The sequence below is a fragment of the Acomys russatus genome, chromosome 13 (assembly GCF_903995435.1).
Source record: "Acomys russatus chromosome 13, mAcoRus1.1, whole genome shotgun sequence".
Taxonomy (NCBI): Eukaryota; Metazoa; Chordata; class Mammalia; order Rodentia; family Muridae; genus Acomys; species Acomys russatus.
Window position 1 is genome coordinate 31773874 of NC_067149.1, and position 25672 is coordinate 31799545.

A 25672-nucleotide genomic window follows, 5' to 3' on the forward strand; every position below is an offset into this window, starting at 1 on the left:
ATTACAAACATAGGTATTTAACATGGAAATTAACACTGTGGAGAGATTCTAAAGATATGCCTCGTACTCACACATAGACTGCCAGAATTACTTGATTTTCCAGTGTAATTTCCTTTACTAAAATCATTTAAAAAGCTATTTTTACTTTATACATGTACATATATTTCAATTTTTTCCTTTTGAATCAAGACAGAAATTCGTAGCTCTAAGGGGAAAATGACCATGCTAAAGTTGATGAGAATTATTATTTAAAATCTTATTAAGCTAATTCTGAGATTATCAACCATGTACATGGGTGTGGAGAGGTGGCTCAGTGGTTGAAAGCACTGGCTGTTCTTTCTGAAGGCCCTGGTTTAGTTCTCAGCATCTATAGTGTTAGCTCACAACTGTCTGTAAGTCCTGCCAAGGGATCTGATGCCTTCTTCTGGTCTCTGTGGGCACCAGGCATCCAAGTAAATGGTACATAGCCATGCATGCAGGCAAAATAGCAATGATGATGATGATGATGATGATGATGATGATGATGATGGTAATAATAATAATAATAATAATAATAATAATAATAATAATAATAAATACACTTGCACAGTTCTAGTCTTATACTGATTGTTAACCTATATGACAGTACTATTTGAACTGAAGACAATTGTCTCCTTTTGTTCTGAGCCCCAAATTACAGTTACATACTTAAAAACTTATATGCATCAAAAGATGAAGAACACTTATTTCTGTATTTGCCACTTTGTTTCAAAAGCAAAAATGAAGTGCTCTCAGGTTCTCCTCTTGACTCTTTGGAAGAAGAAGATCTCTAGCAAATTATGTTTTCCAAGTTGATAAGTTATGCAGTGCAAATTGGTATAGACATGATATGTAAATCCTATAGCCAATAATCAAGGAACAAGGTTTTGCAAATTTTATTGTGATTTAAACGGCTCTTTGAGTCTGTATCTTGCGCACCCACATTTCAGCTACTTTGTTGCAGCTTGAGTAGAAACAGTAGCCAGTCCTAAATGAGTAACCATCCGCTTAGTCTTCCCTCATGTTTCTGCTAGCGGAATATATACTAAAGCAGCTATGTATTTTTAGTATGTTGATTTATATACAGATTCAGAGTGTAATTTAAGTATACACACACACACACACACACACACACACACACACACACACACACACACACAGTACACCCACCTTCCTTTATAGAACCTAACCAAAGGAGTGGCTGCTATGGAATACTTTGTAGTGTCTGCCCTCTGCTGGTTTGTGGTAGAAATGCAGGCCTGTTACAGCAATTGGATCTTTTGCTAAGGGTATACTTTCTGAAATTCTCTTTGTTTTGTCTTCAGAGCCTCCGAGCTGGAAAAAGAAACCTCAGAGTGCTGTGTACAGCACGGGGAGCAATGGCATCTTATTGTGTGAAGCAGAAGGGTCACCTCAACCCACGATCAAATGGAGAGTCAATGGCTTGCCAATTGAAAGTGAGTCAAAAACAAATGAACAAACAAACAAACAAAAACCTGGTGAGGAGGACAGTAATTGAATGGGATAGTATATGATCAGACAGTTTGGTGATGTCTGAAGCAAACTGGATGGGCTGAATTAGCATAATACATTGCCAGGAAATCAACAAGTACTTCTTTATAGGCAATTTGATTGTTGACAACAAATACAATGGAAGATGCAATTGGAAGTTTTTGCACATACTATTATATATATTATATTGCACATACTTAATTATATAATATAGTAAATAATAACAATTAGCAAAATGATTAATACAAACCAACACTTGCTCCTGCCTATGAGAAGGAATGATGAAAGTAACCTAGTATATGAAAGCATAAGTTGGATAGTAAAATTTCTTCCATCCATGCAACATCCCTGATCCTGGACTCTGCCCCTGCCATGAATATCCATTAGTTACACATTAACTCTATGTTGTGGCCAGGAAAAAATGTGCAGCTCAAAACTTTACATAACACAATAGCTCCCCAGTTGCAGTTGACAAAACTAGAAAAATCCCCTTGAGTCTTGTCCACATTGAGTGGTCATGGAAAGACAGAAATGGCCGAGGACAGAGGGCCCAGATTCCTCACTGTGCTCATCTCCAGGTTCCTACGCTTTTATTTGAATGCAGAGCTGAGGCTATTCTGAATGTATTTGTTCAGGCAGGAGGACAGAATCTACTGTGTTATGTTCTGGGTAAGTAGTTCCATGGAGGAAATAAATATCAAGTCCAGGTATTTGCTTCCCATTTACTTATTTGTCCTGGTTCCCAATATTAGTGTGGCTTCCTTGTGGTTCTAAAAGCAAAGTCCTCTCTGAGCCATGAGTCTTCTCGGTGCTATGGCCTTCAGCTGGTCACCGAATCCCCTACGCTTCAGTTTCTCAAGCTACCGAATGGAAGCAGTGGTAGTTGGTAGTTGAAGGAGATAAATTAGTCGGCTACCCAAGGCCATGATATATCTGTAGAGATCTCTGATGGTTTATGAACTCTGGAGCCACACTGCCTGTGTTTGCATAGTCATGCTAACATTTAATAGCAGTGTGCTAGAAAATGCGACTGACTCTCTTAAAACCCGTATCTTCATAAGCAAAACAGAGATGAAAATAGCAGTGACTTGTGGGTTCGTTCTTTGGCCTGACGAAAACACCATTCTGGAGAATGTTTTGCTCATGATATGACACAGAATAACAACCCTGGGAGATGGATACAGGAGGGTAAAGAGTTCAGGCTTCTCTGCTTGGATGCCTGTGCTGATGCTGAATAGCCCAGGCAGGCAGTTTATGAAACCTGCATATTAGGGCTGATCTCCGGCTTGGTTACAGAGCTTCTGCTTGTAGGGGATAGTGGTTAACATAGAGCCCTAGAGCTGGACAAAGTACTAGGATTAATTGACAGTGAGTCCCCAGCCCTAAATGGGACATCTATATCCCCCTCCGAGATTCAGGGAATATTAGAGGGTGCTGAAGCAATATAATGGCTGGAGAATGGAGAAGAGTGCTACGAAACGCCATCTTCTGGACGTGACGTGGCTATTGCACCCATGAACTCACAGCACTTATTTTAACTGCCTAGGATTTATCCATCACAACTCCAGCATTCGTGGGTGTGCGGATTTATGAGACATTACCCCTAGTGAAGGAGTTATTGGTATTTGATGGATGCTGAAGGAGAAAGGATATTTTTCATTTGGTGTATAGCCAGTGGAAGGTTGTCCATGATCCAGTAGATATGGCCCACCCAGGTACTTACAGACAGCACTGACTCTCCAAGGGATGCCGTTCACCTGTGTACAAACAGACAGTACTAATTAGATTCAACGGTTTATAAGAAAACAAGAACACATAAAGTTGGAAGGGATCAATTTGAGAAATTTGTGTCTAGGACGTGCTTAGGTTAAGTTCAGGATGGAATGTAAGTTTATGATTATGAAAGTACATACTCTGAGAGATGAAGAAGGATGAAGAAGGTAAGGAAATCAGCTGTCATTGGTTGTCTGTGAGTGCTTTTGGAGTGGAGAGGTGAGTAAATGAAAAGACTGCCAAGGTATGTGCATCTGGAGAAGGAGAAGAAAACAGTCTATTCTGGCTTAAGCTCAAGGCATGAGGAAGGGGCAGGTAGCTGGTAAAGGCAATCAGTAGATGAAGGCATCATAGCATAGAAACTGACAAGGCCTGATTAAGGTCTTGAAATTTATTCATGACATATGGCCAGTCATAGATGGTCTTGATAGGGGAATGTGAGTTACAAATGTTATGGTTTGTTTGTTTGTTTGTGAGGTACTAGAGTTTGAACTGAGGTTGCTCCCACATGCCAGGCAAGTGCTATCCCACTGGGGTATATTCATAGCCCTTGAAATGTATGTGATAAAGGAAATTTCTGGTGTTTGAATGCAGCCTTTAACTGTATGGCTGCAAAAAGGAGATTGAAAGACACTGAGGCCTCAGGATAGACATTTTGTTATAGTGATCAGGTAGTAGATACTTCTAAAGTAGATTCCAAGATTCCTTGGTGGATGAGACAGGTATAGCTACGCTCCCAGGAACCATAGACAGGACAGAACTAACCAGGCTGGAGGAGAGCAAGCTGTTCTGTTTGCACAGTTCTTCAGCACAGGTTTCTTCAGACACTTGCAATAGGACCAAAGTGTGATGACAGTTTGGATTTGACAGAAGGATTTGAAAACTCCTTGGACTTATAATTTTAGAAAATGCTATTTTTTTATGAATCTTATTTCAAAATTAAGGCCAAGTGAGTCCAGTGGTTGATTACCCATAGATCCATTCCCACAGAGATGGCATCCAGTATTTCTGAGAGGTCCTTGGGAATACAGATCTCCTTATTCTCCACTGTTCAGATGCAGTGACAGAGGCGCTCCTGAATTACAGTATGTACTTAAGGACAAAACACACGTAAATTCAGGGCTACCATGAAATTTGGAGAAGAGCGAATTTGAGTAGAGGCTTTTCTGACCATATTGTCTTATTCTCACCGACCTTATGAAAGAGAAACATCTAGAAATAATTTTGACATCATGTCAGGACTAGTATATTTTGGTATATACTATTTAACGTTGTGTTTTCTTGAGACATTAAGAAAATTGATGCCTGGCAGTATGTAGGATATTGAGCAAATTCCATGTCTCTTCCAAGAAGGAGATCTGAGTAAAGGTTAATTGTTTTTCATCTAATCATTAGGATGTGGTCTTAGTTCTTCTTCTTTTGCAATGCCGTTTTTAGTCAAAGCTACTCTTGGGGCCCAGGATACAAGGATTGAGCACAGGGATGACAAGGCTAGCTCTGCCAGCCTTAAGAGTCTGTGCAGTAGTAGAAGAATGAAGGATGAGATCGGCGATTGAATCCCTCATGGTGCACTTTACATTTTTTTCTCCTAAAGAACTTAGAAGGGCTATCCATCCTGTTAGTCCTGAAGAGGTAGATGATAAATTATCTCCAAGATTTATATTAGCTTTCTGATGTTGCTATAGCAGAAATTTGGTGGCTTGAACCTTGGAAAATTTTGCTGTTGAATAATTCTGTAAGGCAGAAGGTCAGTGCAAGTCTAAGAGGAAGAAAACCAAAGTATCTCTTTCACTTTCCCTCTCCTTCTTTACCTGTCTCCTTTATTTCTCTAGTCATTACAGCTCTCCACCCATGCCTCTCTTCTTCCATATCTACAGCTGACATCATTGTAAGCATGGCCGTTTTCTTATAGTCACCCTTTTCTGTTTTTATAGCCAGACAAGAGTTTTTGATTTTCAAGAAAAATATGTAATTACAGGGAACCAACCTAGTTAACAACATAGCTTCTCTATCTCAAAGTCCTCCAGCTTATACTCATCTGGATAGTTTCTTTTTTAGATGAGGCATATAGTTCATAGTTCTATGGGAGACAAGACCTGCTTTTCTGCCTGCTGACAGGGAACATTCATGAATAAAATATCATCCCTTGTACTTTTTCAGATAGTTCCACAAAATTTCACTCATTGTTTGGTGATGCCTGCTCTTTAGAAGCTGACAACGTACTGTAATCTGTACAGACAGAGCTACCACAGCTAGGTGAAGGAATACACACATTATGGCTCCAGTGAGAGAGAAAAAAAGAATGTATAAAAAAGTCTGCCAATGTGTAGTAGTCTTTATTTTCCAAAATATAAAGTTTAGAGTAATAATTATTTTGTATGATAAAAATACAAGGAGATGTAAAATATTTATTAATGTCATATAAACTAGAATTTCTTGAAACATTGTCCTTCAGTCAACAACTCTAGCCAAAGTTGATTTTCTTCCTACTGCCTTTCTGTTGTGTCTTAGCAAAATTTGGACCTTAGGTTCAGATGCTGTAGGATATTTATTTTCTAGAACAGTAATATTTATAAAGCCATGCAAATGCTGATCTGCAGGCCATGAGCCAAGACAATGTTACAATTCATGGGCCATACCCACTAGAATTCGTGGTCCCCTAATAAGTGCACAAAAAATTTAGGTTCTACAATTTCCAAAAGTTATTTCCAGAATTAGTAGTAGTGTTTTTTAATGTGTTTTTAAATTTTATTTAAATATAATTGAATCATTTCCTCTAATTTTTTTGGACCCTCCCTCCTAAACTCATAGCTGCTTTAGTCATTATTGGTCTTTTGTCATTAGTATTACACACACACACACACACACACACATACACACGACATATAAATACCAGCTGTTGAATCTATTCAGTGTTCCCTGCATGAAAATGTTTCCAGGATTACTCTATTCACAAATACATGGGAAATGGACACAAGCTAAATGTAGTTCAACTGATAAATGGAGGTTATAAATGTGGTGCATACATGCCATGGAATACTATTCATCTATAAATAAAATGAAATATGAAATTTGTGGGTAACTTGTGGGTAAATGGATTTAACTAGAAAATACAATATTTAGTTGAGGAACCCTGGCCCAGAAAGACAAATTTCACATGTTCTCTCTCATTTGTAGTAGTTGCTAGTTCCAAATTTTTAGATGTGTGTAAGAATACCCTGGAGTAATGGAGTAAAATCATCATAGAAAGGAGGTAGATTTATGTTAAAATGTTGTATACTTGACAACTATGAAGAGGAGGAAGAGGAAGAGGAGGAGGAGGAGGAGGAAGAAGAAGAAGGAGAAGAAGAAGAAGAAGAGGAAGAAGAAGAAGAAAAGGAGGAAGATAGGGGAGGGGAGGAGAGAAGGAACGAAGAGAGAGAGACAGAGACAGAGAGAGAGACAGAGACAGAGACAGAGAGACAGACAGAGAGAATATTAAGTCTTGTGAGCTTCATACTTGAAATGCTAAACGCTAATATAAAGCGCACAAAATAATGTCCCAGATTCAAAAATAGTAGAAAAGGAGGAAAGTGGGCTAGGAAAAATGTTGCCAAAAGAGAGACTAAGGTCAGTTAGGGTCTCTTGTGCTGTTCTGTACTGGTTAACATCTAGATGCAGATGGTGAAGTGTAAGTCAGCTCACAGAAGGACTCAGATATCAGACAAGTCACCTCCAATCTTATTATGACAGAGGATAGAGAGAGGCAGTGAGCAGTAGGGCAACATGAATTTTTTGGAAGCATAATTTGAAAAGATGTTGCAAACGAAAAACTGTCTGAAAAGGCACCTGTGCAAAAACTTTTCATCAGTGAACTATCTTTCACCCTAAATTGGTCTTAAAATATAGATACTGTGTGACAGATTTAATAAATGGTTCATCAATATTTTATATTCTGTTCTTTATCACACTGACATTATCTCTTCTCTTTCAGACCATCCATTTCCTGGTGACGTTCTGTTCCCCAGGGAAATCAGTTTTACAAACCTACAACCAAATCATACTGCTGTATATCAGTGCGAAGCCTCAAATATTCATGGAACCATACTTGCCAATGCCAATATTGATGTCATAGGTAAGCATCCCGAGTCTGAGATTCTCCTGCTGTTTGCTGAAGAAAAGTGTTCAAAATTATTATCACAAGGACCTGATTTTTTGGGGAGAGGGAGCAAGGGGGTGTTAGACCTAGTGTGGGAATGCATGTGTTTTTGTTCATGAGGGGCCGGAGGGCAACCTTGGGTATCATTCCTCAGGCATCATTTCCCTTTATTTTTAAGATAGCATCTCTCACAGGTCTGGACGTTATTTTTTTTTCTGAATATTTTTTTTTTATTAATTTATTCTTGTTACATCTCAATGTTTATCCCATCTCTTGTATCCTCCCATTCCTCCCCCCCCCCCATTTTCCCATTATTCCCCTCCCCTATGACTGTTCCTGAGGGGGTTTACCTCCCCCTATATATTCTCATAGGGTATCAAGTCTCTTCTTGGCTACCTGCTGTCCTTCCTCTGAGTGCCACCAGGTCTCCCCCTCCAGGGGACATGGTCAAGTGTGAGGCACCACAGTACGTGAGAAAGTCATATCCCACTCTCCACTCAACTGTGGAGAATATTCTGACCATTGGCTAGATCTGGGAAGGGGTTTAAAGTTTACCTCCTGTATTGTCCTTGCCTGGTGCCTTAGTTTGAGCGGGACCCCTGGGCCCAAATCTGCCTATCATATTGTTCTACTTGTAGATTTCTAGGACCCTCTGTATCCTTTTATTTTGCTATTCTCCCATGCGTCTCTCATTTAGTTTGCCAGTGAGCCTCAGGGAATCACATGCTTCTTGATGCTCACTGGCAGGATTACAAACTTGTGCCATTTTTTCCCCGTAGGTTTTGGGGAATAACTTATGCTTGTATATCGAATTCTTCACTGACTGAGCTATCCCTCCAGTCTAAAGTCCCAATGAATTTTGAAACATAAAGCATGGGGAAGAAAATCAAAGTGGCTCACTTTATGTATAGAAATTGGACTTCATAATGAAATAATGCTTTCAAAATGTGCTGATTTGTGGTAATATTCTAATTCAGGAGTATGTGCTGAAATGTTCAGCAGTCTTCCATTCTTCTGAGTATGCCAAGGATATTGAAAATGTCCTCTGTACCTAATATTGCAAAAAGTTTTAAAACTTACTTTTTATTATTTTTGACTAGATGTTGTCCCACTGATAAAAACTAAGAATGAAGAAAATTATGCAACAGTGGTTGGATACAGTGCTTTCTTACATTGTGAATACTTTGCTTCACCCAAGGCCACAGTGATCTGGTAGGATGCTTGTTGTTTTCTTAAGGGAATGACTTGAGGGTTTCTTATGCCATCATTTGGCAGGCTATACTATGTCTGTGTTATTATAGAGAGCGAATATCTCTGAGAAATAAGGAATGAAATTTAATTACTCTTTTCTCCTGAAAATATTGGCCAGAATTCTAGGATTTTTTTTTTCACATGAAGAAATTTGCAGAGCCATTTGTGTTCATAAAGAAAAGAAGGAATTAAAATGATTTACTAAGACAGTTTTAAAGATTGCTTTCTTTTGTCTGTGACGGGTCTGTCTAAGGGTTCTTATTGCTTCTGAACTCTTTATCTTAATCTACTCTCATTTACAAACACACTTAAGATGTTACCATGATTAATTTTGGTTTTAATAATGCTATTGTTGCTTAAATCTAAACATATTACTGTAAGCATCTGCTGTGTTAGTTGCTTTACTGATAGAGCTTGGATACTTTCCTGTGAAATCTTTGTATTATTGCTCTATGGGGCTTGGAGCAGGGCAAAATAGTGAGGGCAGGCCATGGAAGTTCAAAGTTATAACTTCTCTAATTAAATTGTAATGTTTTGCCCATTGTGGAGTTTTGATTTTGACTTTTAAAGTATTTTACTAAACTGTTGTTTATCTTGATTTCTGAAATGCTTTCAAATTTTGCATCTGAGGCAAGTCTCATGGCCTTCTCAGCCTAGTCCCCACTTCGTAAAAGCCTGTGCCAGTGGCTCATTTTTCCTCTTGAATTGTGAGCATGAGCAATCACTTACTACAAAATGTACAGGGTTAATCAGGCTGTGACAAGAAATGCTTGGAGAACGGATGAATGTGGGAGAAAATGAGCCTGAGGTTGATAGGGTAAGTGTAATGCATGTGCACAGGAGAGGCAAGACTCCCCGGCTTATAATATTTCTGAATGACCAATGTTCTCCTAGGACAGCAGGAGGCTGGGAAGGCTGGTTATCTGTTTCAATTACTACATTTCCCATTTGCTAGCCTAGAGCGATCATTAACTAAAGAGTTCACCATAAATAAGCCAGAAACTATTTATTAAGCTCTTTGGTGCTAGCAGCTATGAGACAGACAGTGGCAACTGTATGAGGAGGGAATTGGGTTCCCTTTAGCTACAGTCTGTTGCTCAGGTCTGATATGCATCCTGGGCAGTTCTAAGCGAGAAATAAATCTCCACCAGAATTTTCAAAAGGTCTGCCAAGCACCCAAAGAATAATATCAATAAACAATATCTGAATAATAGCAAAATTGTATCCCAAACGAAAACTGACTCATAACTCCATCTCCATAGGGAGGTGGCTGATGAAGCACATCCCCTAGAAGGGACCCGGTACCACACACATGAAAATGGCACACTGGAGATCCACAGGACTACTGAGGAAGATGCAGGGTCGTACTCTTGTTGGGTGGACAACGCGATGGGAAAAGCCGTCATCACAGCCAACTTGGATATTAGAAGTATTGTTATTTTGCTTTTTCTTTCTCTTCCATGACTTCTCATGGGAGGTTCAGTTGCTACTTGTTTTCTCAGATGAAACACTGTTATTTAACTTTGAGCACCTGATGAAATTACTTTGTTCATTTCGCAAAAGCCCTCCATTGCATTTCCTCTGAAAGACTAGTGCTAGTAAGGCAAGGTGTGATGTTTATGGATTTACGTCATCTTAGCAGATGGCTGTATATCCCCAGTGGCAGATGTCCATATATATGTTAAGAAATATCTATCTAGATGTGGTTTTGGATCTGGTTTATTCCAATAGAAAACTTGAAGTATCACCAAGTATCAGTTTCTGTCTGATCATTTAACAAGATCATAGAAATTTGATCTCCGGGATAAAAAAAAAAAAGCAGCTTGACAGCTTGGGCAAGCTTTTTTGCTCTCCTTAAACCATGATCACCCATGTCAATTAGCCGTTCCTCTTCTGTGAAGTCCTAGAAAGCTGCTGATTGACCCAGCTTCACAGACACTTATTTTGATATGCATTAGCCTTTGGGCTTCGTAGTTTTGATAGTAGCAATTGATTTCATACTAAAGTGGTATGCTCTGTCTCATTCAGCAAGACACTCTACAAGTGAACATTAAACATTTACAGTGCCATCCCTTCTAGGCTCTGGGAACACCTTTGAGTAAGGAAAGAGATGTAAGGATGCAGGCTTCCCTTTTGTAGGGCTTGTTGTCTAGTTCTCCGTGTTTGCGTGAATAGTCCACTTATTCCAGGGCGTTACCATTTCAGTTCAGATTTCTCAATTAGTAAGTGTGTGAATATAAAATAAACTAACTTGCCAACTTACCTTATAACATGAGCATATATCTGGGCACTAGAGAATGAGAAGTTATAGTACTTTCAACCTCTAGAGACATGTAGTAGCTCATGCTTTGGTTATTTACTTTAGCAAAGAACAGTATGAAAATTTGCTAACTTATTAATTGGTGCTTGCACCTAAATTTCCTCAGGCTCAAGGTTAGAAAATTGCAGTAGGGCGCATTGCATGTGGACGTGGCAGCACCATGGCAATTTTGGTTGCCTAGGTTGTAGACGTCTAATAACAAAGTGAGCTGTGCACTGTAGTTCTAACTAATACCTTTGTTTGACTGAAAAACATACAGATGCTACAAAGCTCAGAATTTCTCCTAAGAACCCTCGCATCCATAAATCACATGTTCTTGAGCTACACTGTGAAAGCCAATGTGACTCACATTTGCAGCCCAGTTTAAAACTGTCCTGGAGTAAAGATGGAGAGGTTTTTGAAATTAATGGCACAGAAGATAGCAGGTAAGTGCAATGCTATGAAAGGAGTGTGTGTGTGTGTGTGTGTGTGTGTGTGTGTGTGTGTAATACTACACATTAGAAAAATAGTGCTAAAATCATTCAAACTTCATTAAAGTACAAGAAAAAACTCAGATGTTTAATTCTTCAAGTCAATACACAGAAGGTTTTAAATTACTAGTTCTGTTTCTTTTATAGGTTTTCCTTCTTAGTTTTGTCATTTATTTTTTGTAAAGCATAGTTTCTCCTTTCAAAGCGAGAAACAGAAGCCAGACATGAGATACATATTAACTGCATAGGTTTAGGAGCATGCCAATCTATTGGGAAAACAGGAAGAACAAGATGTCAAGGTTGTTTCTAACTGTTGTTTGGGGCTCTGGCTCATGGGTAGTAAGTATGTGATCCAGGAGTCTGAAAACTACTGATTTGTCCTCAGATTCCCTGCTCCCATGATGCTATAGGAGAGGTCCACTGTGGTACCCTATTGTTTGTCAAAACAACAGTTCATACTGCTTCCAAAAAGGTGGTGTCCATTACCTTCTTCTACCTGCCAGTGTCAAACAAGTCCTTCCTGCCCATAACCCCAATTATATATGCTAATCATCCTGTTAAAAGTATTTCCAACATTGGCTGGCCCTTCTTTCTACAGGAGTGGCTTGCAAAACCCTCAACAGACACCAAAATCTGTGTAGTCAAGTGTCCAAGTGTAGTCAAGTCAAGAACATTCTGTATAAGGATGGTCTATTTAAATCTCATGCTTTTATTTATTATATTTTGCAGTAATATTTATATTATTTATTCATAATTAATTTAAATATAAAGTTATTTTATATTTAATTTTATCTTATGTATTATTTATTTTATATATTATATACTGCATAATCATAGAGTTTATGTTTTATATATTATTTTATATATTTATATACTTTATGTATGTATATATTAATTTATATATTTAATTATTTTCTATTTTTATGTGTATAATGTATTTATATATAATATATAATTATATTTATATAAGTAATTATATATTTAATTTATTTTATATATTTAGTTATTTTTAAATACAATATACATATAAACTATATATTTATTATTTTTATATGCTTATAATTATATAGATAATAAAATTGTGATTATTATTTTATTTATTATTTATTATTTACTTTCTTTTAAATACCTAATGCAATGTGAATGCTCACCAACTAGGCATAATACAATGTAATTTAGAGAAAAATGAGAAGAAAAAAATGTACCTGTTCAGTAAAGACACAATTTTAAAAGATATTCTTCATCCATAATCGGTTGAATCTGTGAATATGAAACTCACGTAGGCAAAGGCTGGGGATGCATTTCTGAGTATTCTGAACAGGAGGGACACATAAGATAGAAGAAATAAAGAAGTTTCAGCAAGTGTTGAGAATCACTGGAGTTTATGTGCATCAAAAACAAAAAGAGATCAATAGAATTCAATAGAGTTGAATCAGACATCTGTTTTGTCTTTTAAAATCACACAAAGGTCAGTTCTGTTTCTTCTTGTATTGTCTTTGATTGAGAGCTAAGTTATCATTTTGAAGTCAAATCTCATATGAATTTACATAATAATACCAAAGGTCTGGAGATGCCACAAGCTCTCCTTAGATGAGACCACACCAGGGTCTTGTTTAAAAGAATGAACTCAAACTCAGTGACCCTCAAATCCTAATGTTGCCTCTTAATATACTGATACTCTCACACAATCTGCTTGATGTCTTTCTGCCTCCACTCTTTTAAAACATGACTTGATAAAAAGGAATAAACAGCTGAAGGATAATGTTATTGTGAATTAAGATCTGATGGTTTGGGGAAAATATAATTAACATCATTGACCACTAATATTTTTTGAACCGTTCACTCATCATTTCTCTACTTGGTTCCTTGCACAACTGTTATCTTGTGGGCCTCATTGTTAAAATCTGTGTGTGTATACATAAGGCACTTCTCAATACAAAGGTCTCAGCTGTGGCCCCTAGGTTATTATAGTGTAAAAGTACTGGTTGACAAATTTTCATTATACAAACCGATGAGGGGCACTAGCTTCAGTGAACAGGCATGTATGATTGAGATTTGTTTTCTGATCCTCAAAACTTTCAGTTTATTAATTTAGCGTCAACATTTTCAGTTATGTAGGACTGTCACCCTTTCCACAAAAAGGGCTTTGCTTACAGGATTTTTTTTTTCAGTTAAATAGCTACTATTGTGAACATATTTTAAATCTAATGGAAATTTATGTGAAATAATTGGGATTCATGTTTATAATATGTACATAAATACAGTATGGAAGATAAAATTGATAAAAGAGTGAGTTTTGTGTGAAAAACTTGTAAAAAAAATAAAAACAAAAAACCAGGGTTTCCATCTACGCAGTCCAGGAGTGGCTGAGGTGGGACAGTTGCATTGTACATGAGAAAGAGGGATCAAAGGCTTTTGCTCCAGGCCTATGGGGCAAGGAGCTGGTTGTTTCTGCCATTTCTCTCTGCACTTTAACTGTCAAGCTTTTAGGCTAGTAGCCTTGCTATTTGTGGCTGCTGATTGCAGTGGAAAACTCGATACTTTACCTCTTAAACTTTCAGGCAGGTGACCTTGCTATTTGGTGCCTCTGTTCACAGTGAAAAGAAAGAGAAAACCACATATTCACAGAAACACAAGGAGCTCCCACAGATCATTGATAAACATACAGAAAGACATAGGCAATCAGACAGACAGACACATATTTGGTGGGTGGTGAATGGAGGAAAACTTTAACCAACAACAAATTTATTTTTGTCCTGGGTTTTTATATCATCTGAAAAAGTTACCTCATTCAAAAATAGATATATAATTGTTACATGAAAGGGAGTTTCAGTAGGACTACCGATTCCAAGTTCTTTCATTAGAACTATATCTAAATAGATATTTTTGTTTATTATAAGTTTAAAGTTTTATATATATTCTCAGTATTAGTTCAAAGCAGAAGTTTTATCTTTTTCTTATTTCAAACGTATGTTATGTGTTCAAAGCAATAATATTTTTATGTCAAGTTTTTTCTCAGAAACAGATATCTGTCTTGTCTTGTACAGATAACCATATATTCTTTGTTTTCATATCCATATGGTCTTTCTTATCATGGTGTACACCTGGGTCTTCTTGAAATAAACCTAGGATGAATATATTTCCTTAATTAGTAATTTGTTTGAATCTTGTTTTCCTTCTTGGTGGAATTCACATGGAGGTTCACAGAGCAGGAGGGTTTTTAATTTACTTTAATCAATTCAAGAAACATTATCAGGAATTACAAAATCATCTGTGGAAACTCACCCAACAGAGAGAGTAGCACCTATGGAGGAATATTATTATCCTTATAGACACTAAGGGTCTCTGCCATGCCAGATACATGAGACAAGCAGGGAAAGGCAGTTTAGCAATAAAAAGCCGTGTTGAGGCAAAATTTCTTGGGGCTTTGCTTAAACCAGGGATACATCCATTTGTCAGTCGTACAAAAATACTTCCTGTGCTGCCTCCAGGAAGCTTGCTTGCTTGCTTTGCCATCCCAGTATGCAATTGCTCCCAGCACAAACTATTGTAGCTTGGCAAAATATATAGAACTGAATTTTAAAAAGCTAAGTGAAGTAATTTGCAGAAAGAAGGACAGGACTGCCACCTAGTGTGCAAACACATTAAATGCTTTAATTATTATAGTTGGGAAACAAACTCTTAGAGGAAAGGGAAATAGCAAAATGAGGTAGTATCTGACTCCATTATAATATTATGGTCCTGTGGAATTGGGTGGGGTTCTTTCAGGTACATCCTCCTGGATTCTGCATAAGGTCTCCTGCTTATACCATAAGAATTCCGTAAAGGCATGCTAGCTCAGTCAGTGGGAGTGTGCTTCCTAGTTATGGCAGCCAGCCCAGAGCCCTGTCACAACCCATGGGTCACAGATGGTTAGATTTTGTAATTTGTGAAAATGTGATTCCATTTAATACTGTGTAGTCATGTGTGTATACTATAATACTTTACTCCCGGCGTTCATCTGTGGCCATCTTGGTACCATTTGCATTGATGAACTGGTTTCATCACTCCCTTTAATCATTTTCAATAAAGGAGTAGGAGTCATTGTGTATAGATTGTATTCCTGCTTTGGCAGCTGTTCTTACCCTCATCACTTACTTTGTGTTTGCCTCCCATCCCCCCAACAGAATAGTGATTGATGGAGCGAATCTGACCATATATAACATCTCAGCGGAGGATCAGGGCATTTACTCCTGTTCTGCCCAAACCACACTTGATAGCACTTCTGAGGAAACTCAAGTCACAGTCCTGGGTAAGGGCCAATAAACAAAGAAAAACTCTGCTTCTTCTGAGCACTTGACTCCCGTTGGTTCTACGTGTTCTAGTCAGTGATTATGTGAGCCTCTGCTCATACAGTGAAATTTGATGGTTTGTTTGTTGTTGTTGTTTTATTGGAACACCATTTTCAAATTATTTCTACTCTTCTCACATAAAAGAATTTAATTAATGCTTAATTGATTTTCCCTACATGAGAAGTTTGCCAGTAGCAGCAGGAGATAAGCAATGCTGGCAGTGGATAAAAAAATAAAAATCAAAGGTCTCAATCCACCCATTCTTATGGTTCAGAGAAGTGGTGCTGAGAATAAAAGTGATATCTGTGGAAGACTGGGGAATGGGTGTGTCCAGTGGTGGATGCTTGGCATTTATGTTCAACACAATAAACTTGTCTGGGATCCGAGGGCCCCAGGAAGTTGAGAGTGTACATCGAGTATTCTATAAATAAACATATTTGATTTTTTAAAAGCACTAATTGTAAAACAGTGTGTACACTTCACTAGGCCAATAATAGCAATTAGCCCCCTGAAACCACCAGTGTTTATAGCTCTCAGACCTTCAGGCCATCTGCTGGCTGTTTCCCAATTGCCTTTCTTCCTTGCCTCACTGCCAACCCTTTAACCCGTAAATCTGCCCCAGGTGGAAAAAGTCAGCAAACTGCTTAAGCTGTAGGGTATTTTCTTAATTATTTATTTATTCACTTTACATCCCAATCGTAGCCCCTGCCTTCTCTCCTCCTGGTCCCAGCTTCCTTCCCTCTTCCCCATATCCCCCTCCCCTACCCCTTAGGAAAGGAGAGATCCCCTCCTAACCCACATCAGCACTTCAAATTGCAACAGGGCTGAGTGCACCCTCTTTCCTGGGAAGGCAGCCTCACTAGGAGAAAGTGATTTAAAAAAAAAAAAAAGCAAACAAAAGAGTCCATGTCAGACATAGCCCTGCTCCCCTTACTAGGGGACCCACATGAAGACCAAGATGCCCATCAGGTATATCTTTGTAAGGGACCTAGATCCAGTCCATGCATAGTCCTTGGTTGGTGTTTCATTCTCTGTAAGCATACCCTGGGTTCAAGTTAGTTGACTCTGTTGGTTTTCTTGTGGACCTCCTGCCCCCTCCAGGTCCTTCTATCCTTCCCTCCACTCTTCCACAAGGCTTCCTGTGCTCCAGCCGAAGTTTGTCTGTGAATCTCAGCATCTGTTTCAATCTGCTTCTGGTTGTAGCATTTCAGAGGACAGCCATTGTAAGACAATTCTGATAGGCTCCTATCTGCAAGTATAGCAGAGTATCATTAATAGTGTCAGGGACTGGCTCTCTCCCATGAGATGAGTCTCAGGTTGGGCCAAGTATTGGTTGGACATTCCCTCCACCTTTGCTCTGTCTTTATCGCTGCACATCTTGTTGGAAGGATAAATTTTGGATCGAAGTTTCTGGGATTGGGTTGGTGTTCCCCTCCCTCCACTAGGAATTCCGTCTAGTTAGAAATACCAGAAAATCAAACAGGTGAAGGAATTGCATAGATCCCTTAAAGAAATACAGGAAAATACAATCAAATGAGAAAAGAAAGTGAATAAAACTGTTTAAGGCCTGAAGTTGGAACTAGAAGAAATAAGCTGTAGTTTTCATTTGATGCTGCATGCACAGCATGCTGAGAAGTGTGGAGGGTGCTCATGCCCCTTCCCTTCCTGTATGTAGGCCTGCTGAACCCCACTGCCAAAGTCATAGTTCCTCCAGGAAGGTTTTTCCTTCACAATTCCTTTTGAAGGTATTCTCTCACCACTTGTATTTCAAGTCAACCTCAGAAACAGGCTCCAGTCATTCATCCCACATGCCTTTAAACAGAACTTTCTCCTAATATCTATTGGCATTTCCTAATGTAATAAACTAACTATTGTCTGATACCTCTCCCTCTCCAGATACATTAACAATTTCCATCTATGGAAAGCCAGTAAGCTGTGTTGGAACCCTTCTTATGAAGCCACTAGCTACTAAGTTGAGTTCCACCAAGTACACCCTACATTGCAGAAGGCATAGACATGATTCAAAGGGTGAGATGTTTAGCTCTAGGAAAGAAAGCTTCTTCAGTTCTCTACAAATGTAACTACTTAATCATCTAGTAACTATTCCAGCAGTATTTACCACACACAGAAGCTGAACATTTGGTAAGCTAGGCTGCATGCCTCCCAGATACCATGAATATAGAACATTAGGACACATGAGCTTTCTTCCCCAGTATTTTGAGTGATGGCAGCAACAAAAGATTGACTTTCTGATGCTTGGTACCACCTTCTGTATTTCCCTAAAACCTTCCAATTCACCCTTCAGATTAATCTTTTGTTTTCTAGCACCATGAAATACTGGGAATTTTTAAATAAACAGTGGCTATGATCATACATATAATTTCTGCACATGTTAATCTGCCAACATCTAAGTAATGTTTGAAGAATTTTAGATAAGATAGGATTAATTTTTAAAACTGCTTCCTTGGTTTTAAAGTATGTATTTTTTTATTTTTATTTTTAGTGTCTGATTAAAACACCAATAATCGGCAGTAAATTGATTTTGAACACAGGTGTAGTTTCTAAAATATTTTATCCTAGGAAACAATATTTTAAAAGCCTAGATGTAAACTAACTTGCTCAGAATTTATTTCCATAAAATACTTAGAGAATCAGCTTCTATATCCTCTGTGCTCTGCTGATTCCATGTGATGATGTTCCAAGGAGTCAGACTCTCCTCTCAAGTGAAGCACATTGACTGTGATGGGCTAGGGAACCTCACCGTGTACTGAGTTCTTAGTGAGCCCTCAAGAGTAAAGTAAACTACCTCAGCTTGCAAGTACAGAATGCTACTGAAGAAATGCATTTTGGGGGGAGGAAGGACTGCACTCGGTTTTGTGCACACCTGGCCAGCAGTCTGGTCATGAAGCCCTACCCCAGCCCTGGGGAAATACTTTCTAATTTAAGTCCCTGAAATTTGAACACAGACATGTGCCAAACTTTAAAAGTAAGTATGTTACATTTTAAGCTATAAAAACTGCTTTTTCCAATGAACACTTAGAAGAATTTGGTAAATCTTAGAGGCCAGTGTGGACAGTAGCTTTAATGTCTCCTCCAAGCTAAAGCAAATGTACTTGAATACTTGGAAAGTAAAGCTTATTTGAGACAACATTTTCTCTTTATAATCTCTCTCTCTCTCTCCCTCTCTCTCTCTCTCTCTCTCTCTCTCTCTCTCTTTCTCTCTCTCTCTCTCTCTCTCTCCTTTCTACTCTTCCCTCCTTCCCTTCATCCTTCTCTCCTTCTCCCCTCATTCTGGTAAATATTATAAGTATGACTCATTGCCTTTGATTTCCCAGTTTCTGTTACAGTTACCAGTGTCTAATATGCATCTTCTAATATAAAATTATCTCCTCCCACATTTTGCATACACCAGGAAAGCATACTACAAAAGCTGTGAAAATATATGTAGAACTGACTGTCATTAGTTACAATAAAAATTAATATCAATTGCAGAAAGCTAACCAAAGCTCACAGCCCCTATCTTGTTTATCCACAACCACAGAACATATTTTTTATTGATTTAATAGAACACGTATACACATGGTTGAAGTGACTATGTTTTTACATCCTCATTTAGTCATAAAACACTTACATGCAAGGCACCAAGAACAATACTAAGATTAATAAGGCATCCTTTCTCTTATAATGCTTAAGTTCCACAGCGGAGAAGGACCTGGCACATAGAGCACGGTGATCTAGAGAAATGAGTGATTTATCAGAGACCTGTGTCTCCTAAACTTGCTCATGTGTAATCATCACACAGGCAATAAGTCTGCGAGTGCCCGTTCTGGATGACTCTCTTTCAGTAAACCAGAGATAAGAAACAAGTGACATTTATTGTTAAACGTTGTTCTCTAATGCCCTGTCAGGCAAGCATGGTCTTTTGAGAACTGCCATGGTCAGTAGGGAAATAGTATGGAGAAGACAGCATTTGAAATAGTAGCTCTCGGGCTGCTGAAATGTGAACAGCTCAGAGTGGTCTGAGAGAGGAAGGGAACCTGCAGATGTCTCAGAGTTTGGCAATCAGGGCAACCAATCAACAGTCTATACTTTCTTTACAAATGTCTTTTGTTTCCACCCCAAATATTAAAATTATGTTTATTTACAAAGGAGCATAGTGGCAATAGGACATGCAGAGCTGAGCTTAGACAATTTTTCAGGTAGTTTCGTGGTATTTTATTTTATTTTATTGTTATTTTCATCAATCACTGTCAAAAGTCAAATATTTCTAAGGCTTGGTACCTCTTTGAATCAGTGCCCAAGAGAGACAAACACTCTCACCAAATAAAATAACACAGATAAAAGTGCTTTGTGTACTTTAAAGAGCCATAAGTGTATAAAATGACTATTATTACCATCAGCCTGCTTCCTCCTCAGAGCAGAGTTTTATACATACACTGGAAGCTTTGAGAGTTAGTTCATCTAAGGAATCTGAAGTTGGCTGATCATCAATGACCTTGAAATACCTTGAAAAACATTGTCTCTGCTCCGACATCCTTATTCCTCCTGTAAGCTGTTCAGTGTCATGTTACAGCAATCTTTTTTTACTGACTAGGTGTTCCAGATCCTCCAGGAAACCTTCTCTTGTCAGAAAGACAAAATAGGAGTGTCCGGCTGTCCTGGGAAGCTGGAAATGACCACAACAGCAATATCAGGGGTAGGAAGGCTTGAAATGACCTTTGTCTTTATCCAGCACAGTCAAATTAATAATATAGCTATTTTAATTTCCATTGGTAGATTACATAATAAATTAGGTTCATGTATGTATGTATTATTTTATGTATGTGTGCTTATCTTCTCATATATCTGTGCAAAAGATGGATATCATATCTGTAGAAGTCAGAAGAGGATATTGTATGTCCCGGAACTAGGCCTACAGATGGCCATAGGCTGCTGTGTGAGTGCTGGAAACTGAACCTGGGTCTTCTGTAAAAATAGCAAGATCTAAAATGTTGAGCCATATCTTCTCTCCAGCTCGTTGATTAACTACCTTAAAATACTCTTATAAAGTGCATTTAATTGGTCACATATTTCTGAGTCTTTTCACAAATATGTACTGTGCTTTGATCTACTCCCCCCATACTTTCCTACCCTCACTCCTACTGCCCATCCCCTGCTCATATGTTTTGTCCTGTTCAGCTTGAAAGATTTAACTCTACTTTTACATCATATATATGTATAGGGCTATATATGTTGATATAACACCTAACAACCATGACTGAAAAATGGCAGATAATTTGGTATTCCTGAATTTGGCTTAATATACTCAAGATAATTCTTTCCAGTTTTACTCTTTTCCTAGAAATGACATTGCTTCTTTGTTCAATTCTGTTGCTGGTGTGTGTTTTAGTGTGTACAAGTTCCTGTGTGTACAGATGTGTCTGTACATGTGAACACGTGTGTGTATACATGCACACACACACGTGTATATGTGGGTGTGTGTAGATCAGAAATCAACGTAAACCTTGGGTAAACTTCCTTAAGCCCTAGCTACTTTCGGTTTGTTTGATTCTTTGTTTTTGAGACAGGCTGTCTCACTGGCCTGTGAGTTGTAAAGTAGACTAGGCCAGCTGCTTGGAACCTTAGGGATTCTCTGGTTTGCACCATTTGGTCCTAGGATTACAGATACGTACTACCAACTTTTTATGTAGGTTCTGGGAAATGAACATGTCATATTTTTAAGAAAAACACTTCACTCTCTGTCAGCCCCAGTGGCATTTCCTTTTCGTTTTTCCTGTCTTAAGCTTTTAATATTGCAAAGAAACCTTGATAGACCTTCAACAGATTTAATATGCTATAATGTTCACTTTCTGACCACAGAGTACATTGTAGAATTTGAAGGGAACAGAGAGGAACCTGGAAAGTGGGAGGAGCTAACTAGAGTCCAAGGAGACGAGACAGAGGTTGTGTTACCTTTGGCTCCATATGTGAACTATCAGTTCCGGGTCATAGCTGTGAATGAAGTCGGGCGGAGTCACGCAAGCCAGCCATCTGACCATCATGAAACCCCACCAGCAGGTACGGGAGGTCCAACCTCAGGGATCTAACAAAATAATTTTATTTACATTGGCCCAATGGTTGTTTTTGAACACATTAAAGAAAAGATCAAGCATGTAATGTATGATTTTATATTCCTCCAAATAATTTGAAAAGTGCTACAAATTAGCAATGTACAATGTTAGAAGTGTATTTTTTAGATATGAGGATTTTTTAATTTTTAACTTTTAATTTGTTCACTTTATATCCCAATTGTAGCCCCCTCCTTCTTTGCTTTCCGATCCCACCCCTCTCCCTCATCTCCTTTCCTTCCCTCCCGTAGTCCTCAGAAAGAGGAGCGCTCCTCCCCTAACCTTTTAGCTCAGCCTATAAAGTCTCATCTATACTGCAGTATCCTCTTCCTTTGTGGTCCCACCAGGAGGATGTGATCAACGTAGGGGTTGGGGCCGGGCAGAGTTCATGTCAGAAATAGTCCCTATCCTCCTATTGTGCACCCACAAGAAAACGGTGCTGCCTATCTGAACAGAGGGTCTAAGTTCAGAAGTGTATTTTTCTTAATTTTTAGAGTTGTGTAGTTATTAGATAGTGCACAGGAGATTGGAATTAGAACATGATATGTAAGAAAATAAAACTCTGATTAATTTTCAACAGCTCAATATCATGTTTGAAGCAGATTTCATCATTTAAATTCTAAATGGAGTTTCAATAGATAGAGGAAGCTATGGAAATGTTTTTGGTTCATAAAGAATCATTTTATTCAGGAAGTTGTCTCCTGTGCCAATATGTTCCAGGCTCTTTCCCACTTTTTCTTCTAAGTGGCTTAGTGTCTCTGGTTTTATGTTGAGGTCTTTAATCCACTTGGATTTGAGTTTTGTGCAAGGTGACAAATATGGGTCCAGTTTCATTTTTTTACACATAGACCTCCAGTTAGACCAGCACCATTTGTTGAAGATGCTATCCTTTTTCCATTGAATGGATTTGGCTTCTTTGTCAAAAATCAAGTGACCATATGTGTGTGGATTCATATCTGGGTCTTCGATTCGATTCCACTGATCAACCAGCCTGTTGCTGTGCCAGTACCATGCTGTTTTAAGTACTATTGCTTTATAGTACAGTTTGAGATCAGGTATGGAGCTAGAAATGATCATAATGAGTGAGTTAACCCAGAAGCAGAAAGAATCAAATGGTATATACTCACTTATATCTGCATACTAGCCCAAGGGGCATGTCCCACAAAAGCCTTCACTTACCAGGAAACTGGGACAGAGGGGAAGGCATCCTATTGGGACTCTAAATGAGAGACGCATGGGAGAACAGCAAAATAAAAGGATACAGAGGGTCCTAGAAATCTACAAGTAGAACAATATGATAGGCAGATTTGGGCCCAGGGGTCCCGCTCAAACTAAGGCACCAGCCAAGGACAATACAGGAGGTAAACTTTAAACCCCTTCCCAGATCTAGCCAATGGTCAGAATATTCTCCACAGTTGAGTGGAGAGTGTGATACGACTTTCTCACGTACTCTGGTGCCTCACATTTGACCATGTCCCCTGGAGGGGGAGACCTGGTGGCACTCAGAGGAAGGACAGCAAGTAGCCAAGAAGAGACTTGATACCCTATGAGAATATATAGGGGGACGTAATCCCCCTCAAGAACAGTCATAGGGGAGGGGAATAATGGGAAAATGGGGGGGGAGGAATGGGAGGATACAAGGGATGGGATAAACATTGAGATGTAACAAGAATAAATTAATAAAAAAAAAGAATCATTTTAAAATATGAAACTATGTATTAGTGTCAATATGTTATACATTTAACATTTTTGTATTTCTTATTATACTTATTATAATAATAAATTATCAGAATAATTTTATGAGTCATCAACACAGATATTGTAGAAAAAAATATATATAATTGAGTTAGCATTGGGTAGTATTGTGGTCATAATATGGTGTTTGCCTTTCCTTGAGTAAAATAAGCATGTGGGATATAATCTACTTTTTTTTTTTTTTTTTTTTTTTTTTTTGACTAAGGAAAAATCAAGGGAAATCAAAATTTGAATCTGGTGCTTGTATGACTTTAGTTTATACTAGACTCAGTGTTAAAATCCTCATTCGGATGTTCCTATTAAAAGACATCTGCCAGCATGAATTTCAGTGGGTATTACATACTGTTTTCATTCGATATCGAAGAAAAGTTGCCTGTTGATACATGAAGTTAAGTTTCATTCTCCTAGAGGCATGTATGCACAGCATATACTTCTCTTAATAATTCTGAAAGAATGTACATTTTAAAAACGAAAACATTTTTAATGCAAGCTTAGTACTTTAAGTAGCAGGCTTAAATTTAAGATACCTTTCTTACATCATGTAGTATGCAGTATATAGCCATTGTAGGTCTCTGAAAATGCTATCTTACTCCTTTTCATAAAATATATTCTACAAAGGTGTCTTAAATCCTCTTAGAAACTAGAATTATTGAAATTAATCAAATATAATAAAATATTTAATTATTTGGTTTTTGAATGATTAAGTAGAGTTATACGAACCAACTGGTTACTATAAAATGAAAAAACAACTTTTACTGCTTGTTGTTTCTCAGCTCCAGACAAAAATCCACAGAACATCAGGGTTCAAGCCTCTCAGCCCAAGGAGATGATTATAAAATGGGAGGTGTGTATTCATTCCCTATGGTGTTAGTTAATCTGATTCTTTTTGCTATTTGTTTATTTATTTTAAGTTGCCTTGATAATTATAATGACACACAGTATTTTTAAGAACAATGAAATAAAATGGGGAAATAAATCAAAATTGTGAGTTATTGCCAGTGTTTTACGACCACAGTGATTGGCTTGCTGTAAATGGGGTTAGACATTTATATCTATGGTAGAGTGTTTGCATAGAGAGAATAAGACCTTGGACTCAATTCCAAGACCTGAAGAACAGATGAAAAGAATGAGTGTAAAATCAAGTCTAATCCTGGATATTGATTTAATGACAGGTAAACAATTTGATCTAGAGGAAATCTGATGTGAAGAATTTCAATTTTCTGATATTTTACTTCAAGTATTTTAGAAGCTTTCACAATTAAAATACAGTAGGAGAAACTTTCACAATAAGTCATCATATGCAATAAATATCGTGCAAACACCACCACCACCCTAGTAAAAAATGATTCATGGGTCTTATGGACACTTAAGTCTGATTCTGATGACAACCTCGTCATTTTCTGCTTTAGACTCAGACACTGAGAATCTTCCATTCCTCACACTATAGAAATATATCCCCAGCAAATGTCACTAAATCAAACCACTCTTTCAATTTGGAAAAAAAATTTACATTAGCTGAGATAACATCCATTATTCTATTATTTCACTATATAATTTCTAAGTTTCTTCTGGAACCAGGAATTGTACTTTAGATATATCCTCTGGGCCTGGACACCCCATGGTCATTTTCTTAAAATTTTTCCTTCTATTGCAAAGAGAAGTTTCTTTGATGAAGGGTGAAAGACATACTTAGCTGCAGCTGTGCGTGTAGGTATTAAGGATGCAGTTAGAAAATATTCTTGCTTAGTACATTGGTGGTGGTAGGTTCTCCACTAAGATCCATGACCTCACTAGCCTCAAGTTACTGTCTAGGTTTTCAGTCCCAGTCATGATTTACCCTAGTGGGCCTTAGGCTCCACCTGTAGACAAGTAAGTATAGGCAACTAAGGAATGCTGAGAGAGGAAGGATTAGTCTTCCCCATGGATAAAAACCCTATATTACCAAGTGGTCAGTCCTGAAATCATACACATACAAGTAAATCTAAATGTAGTGAACA

The 25672-nt window shown here is 38.0% G+C and overlaps 1 protein-coding gene across 3 annotated transcripts in view; it reads left to right on the forward strand.

Annotated features, from left to right (window-relative positions):
* Window positions 1–25672, forward strand: part of Chl1 (cell adhesion molecule L1 like) — an 81347-nt gene that overhangs the window by 33407 nt on the left and 22268 nt on the right. For all 3 annotated transcript variants that reach the window (XM_051155003.1, XM_051155005.1, XM_051155004.1), the window contains 9 exons: window positions 1344–1475; window positions 7277–7417; window positions 8542–8653; window positions 9955–10121; window positions 11272–11437; window positions 15649–15773; window positions 20408–20509; window positions 21673–21870; window positions 24449–24519. In XM_051155003.1, coding sequence (XP_051010960.1) covers window positions 1344–1475; window positions 7277–7417; window positions 8542–8653; window positions 9955–10121; window positions 11272–11437; window positions 15649–15773; window positions 20408–20509; window positions 21673–21870; window positions 24449–24519 — 1214 coding nt within the window. The remainder of the gene's footprint in view (window positions 1–1343; window positions 1476–7276; window positions 7418–8541; window positions 8654–9954; window positions 10122–11271; window positions 11438–15648; window positions 15774–20407; window positions 20510–21672; window positions 21871–24448; window positions 24520–25672) is intronic.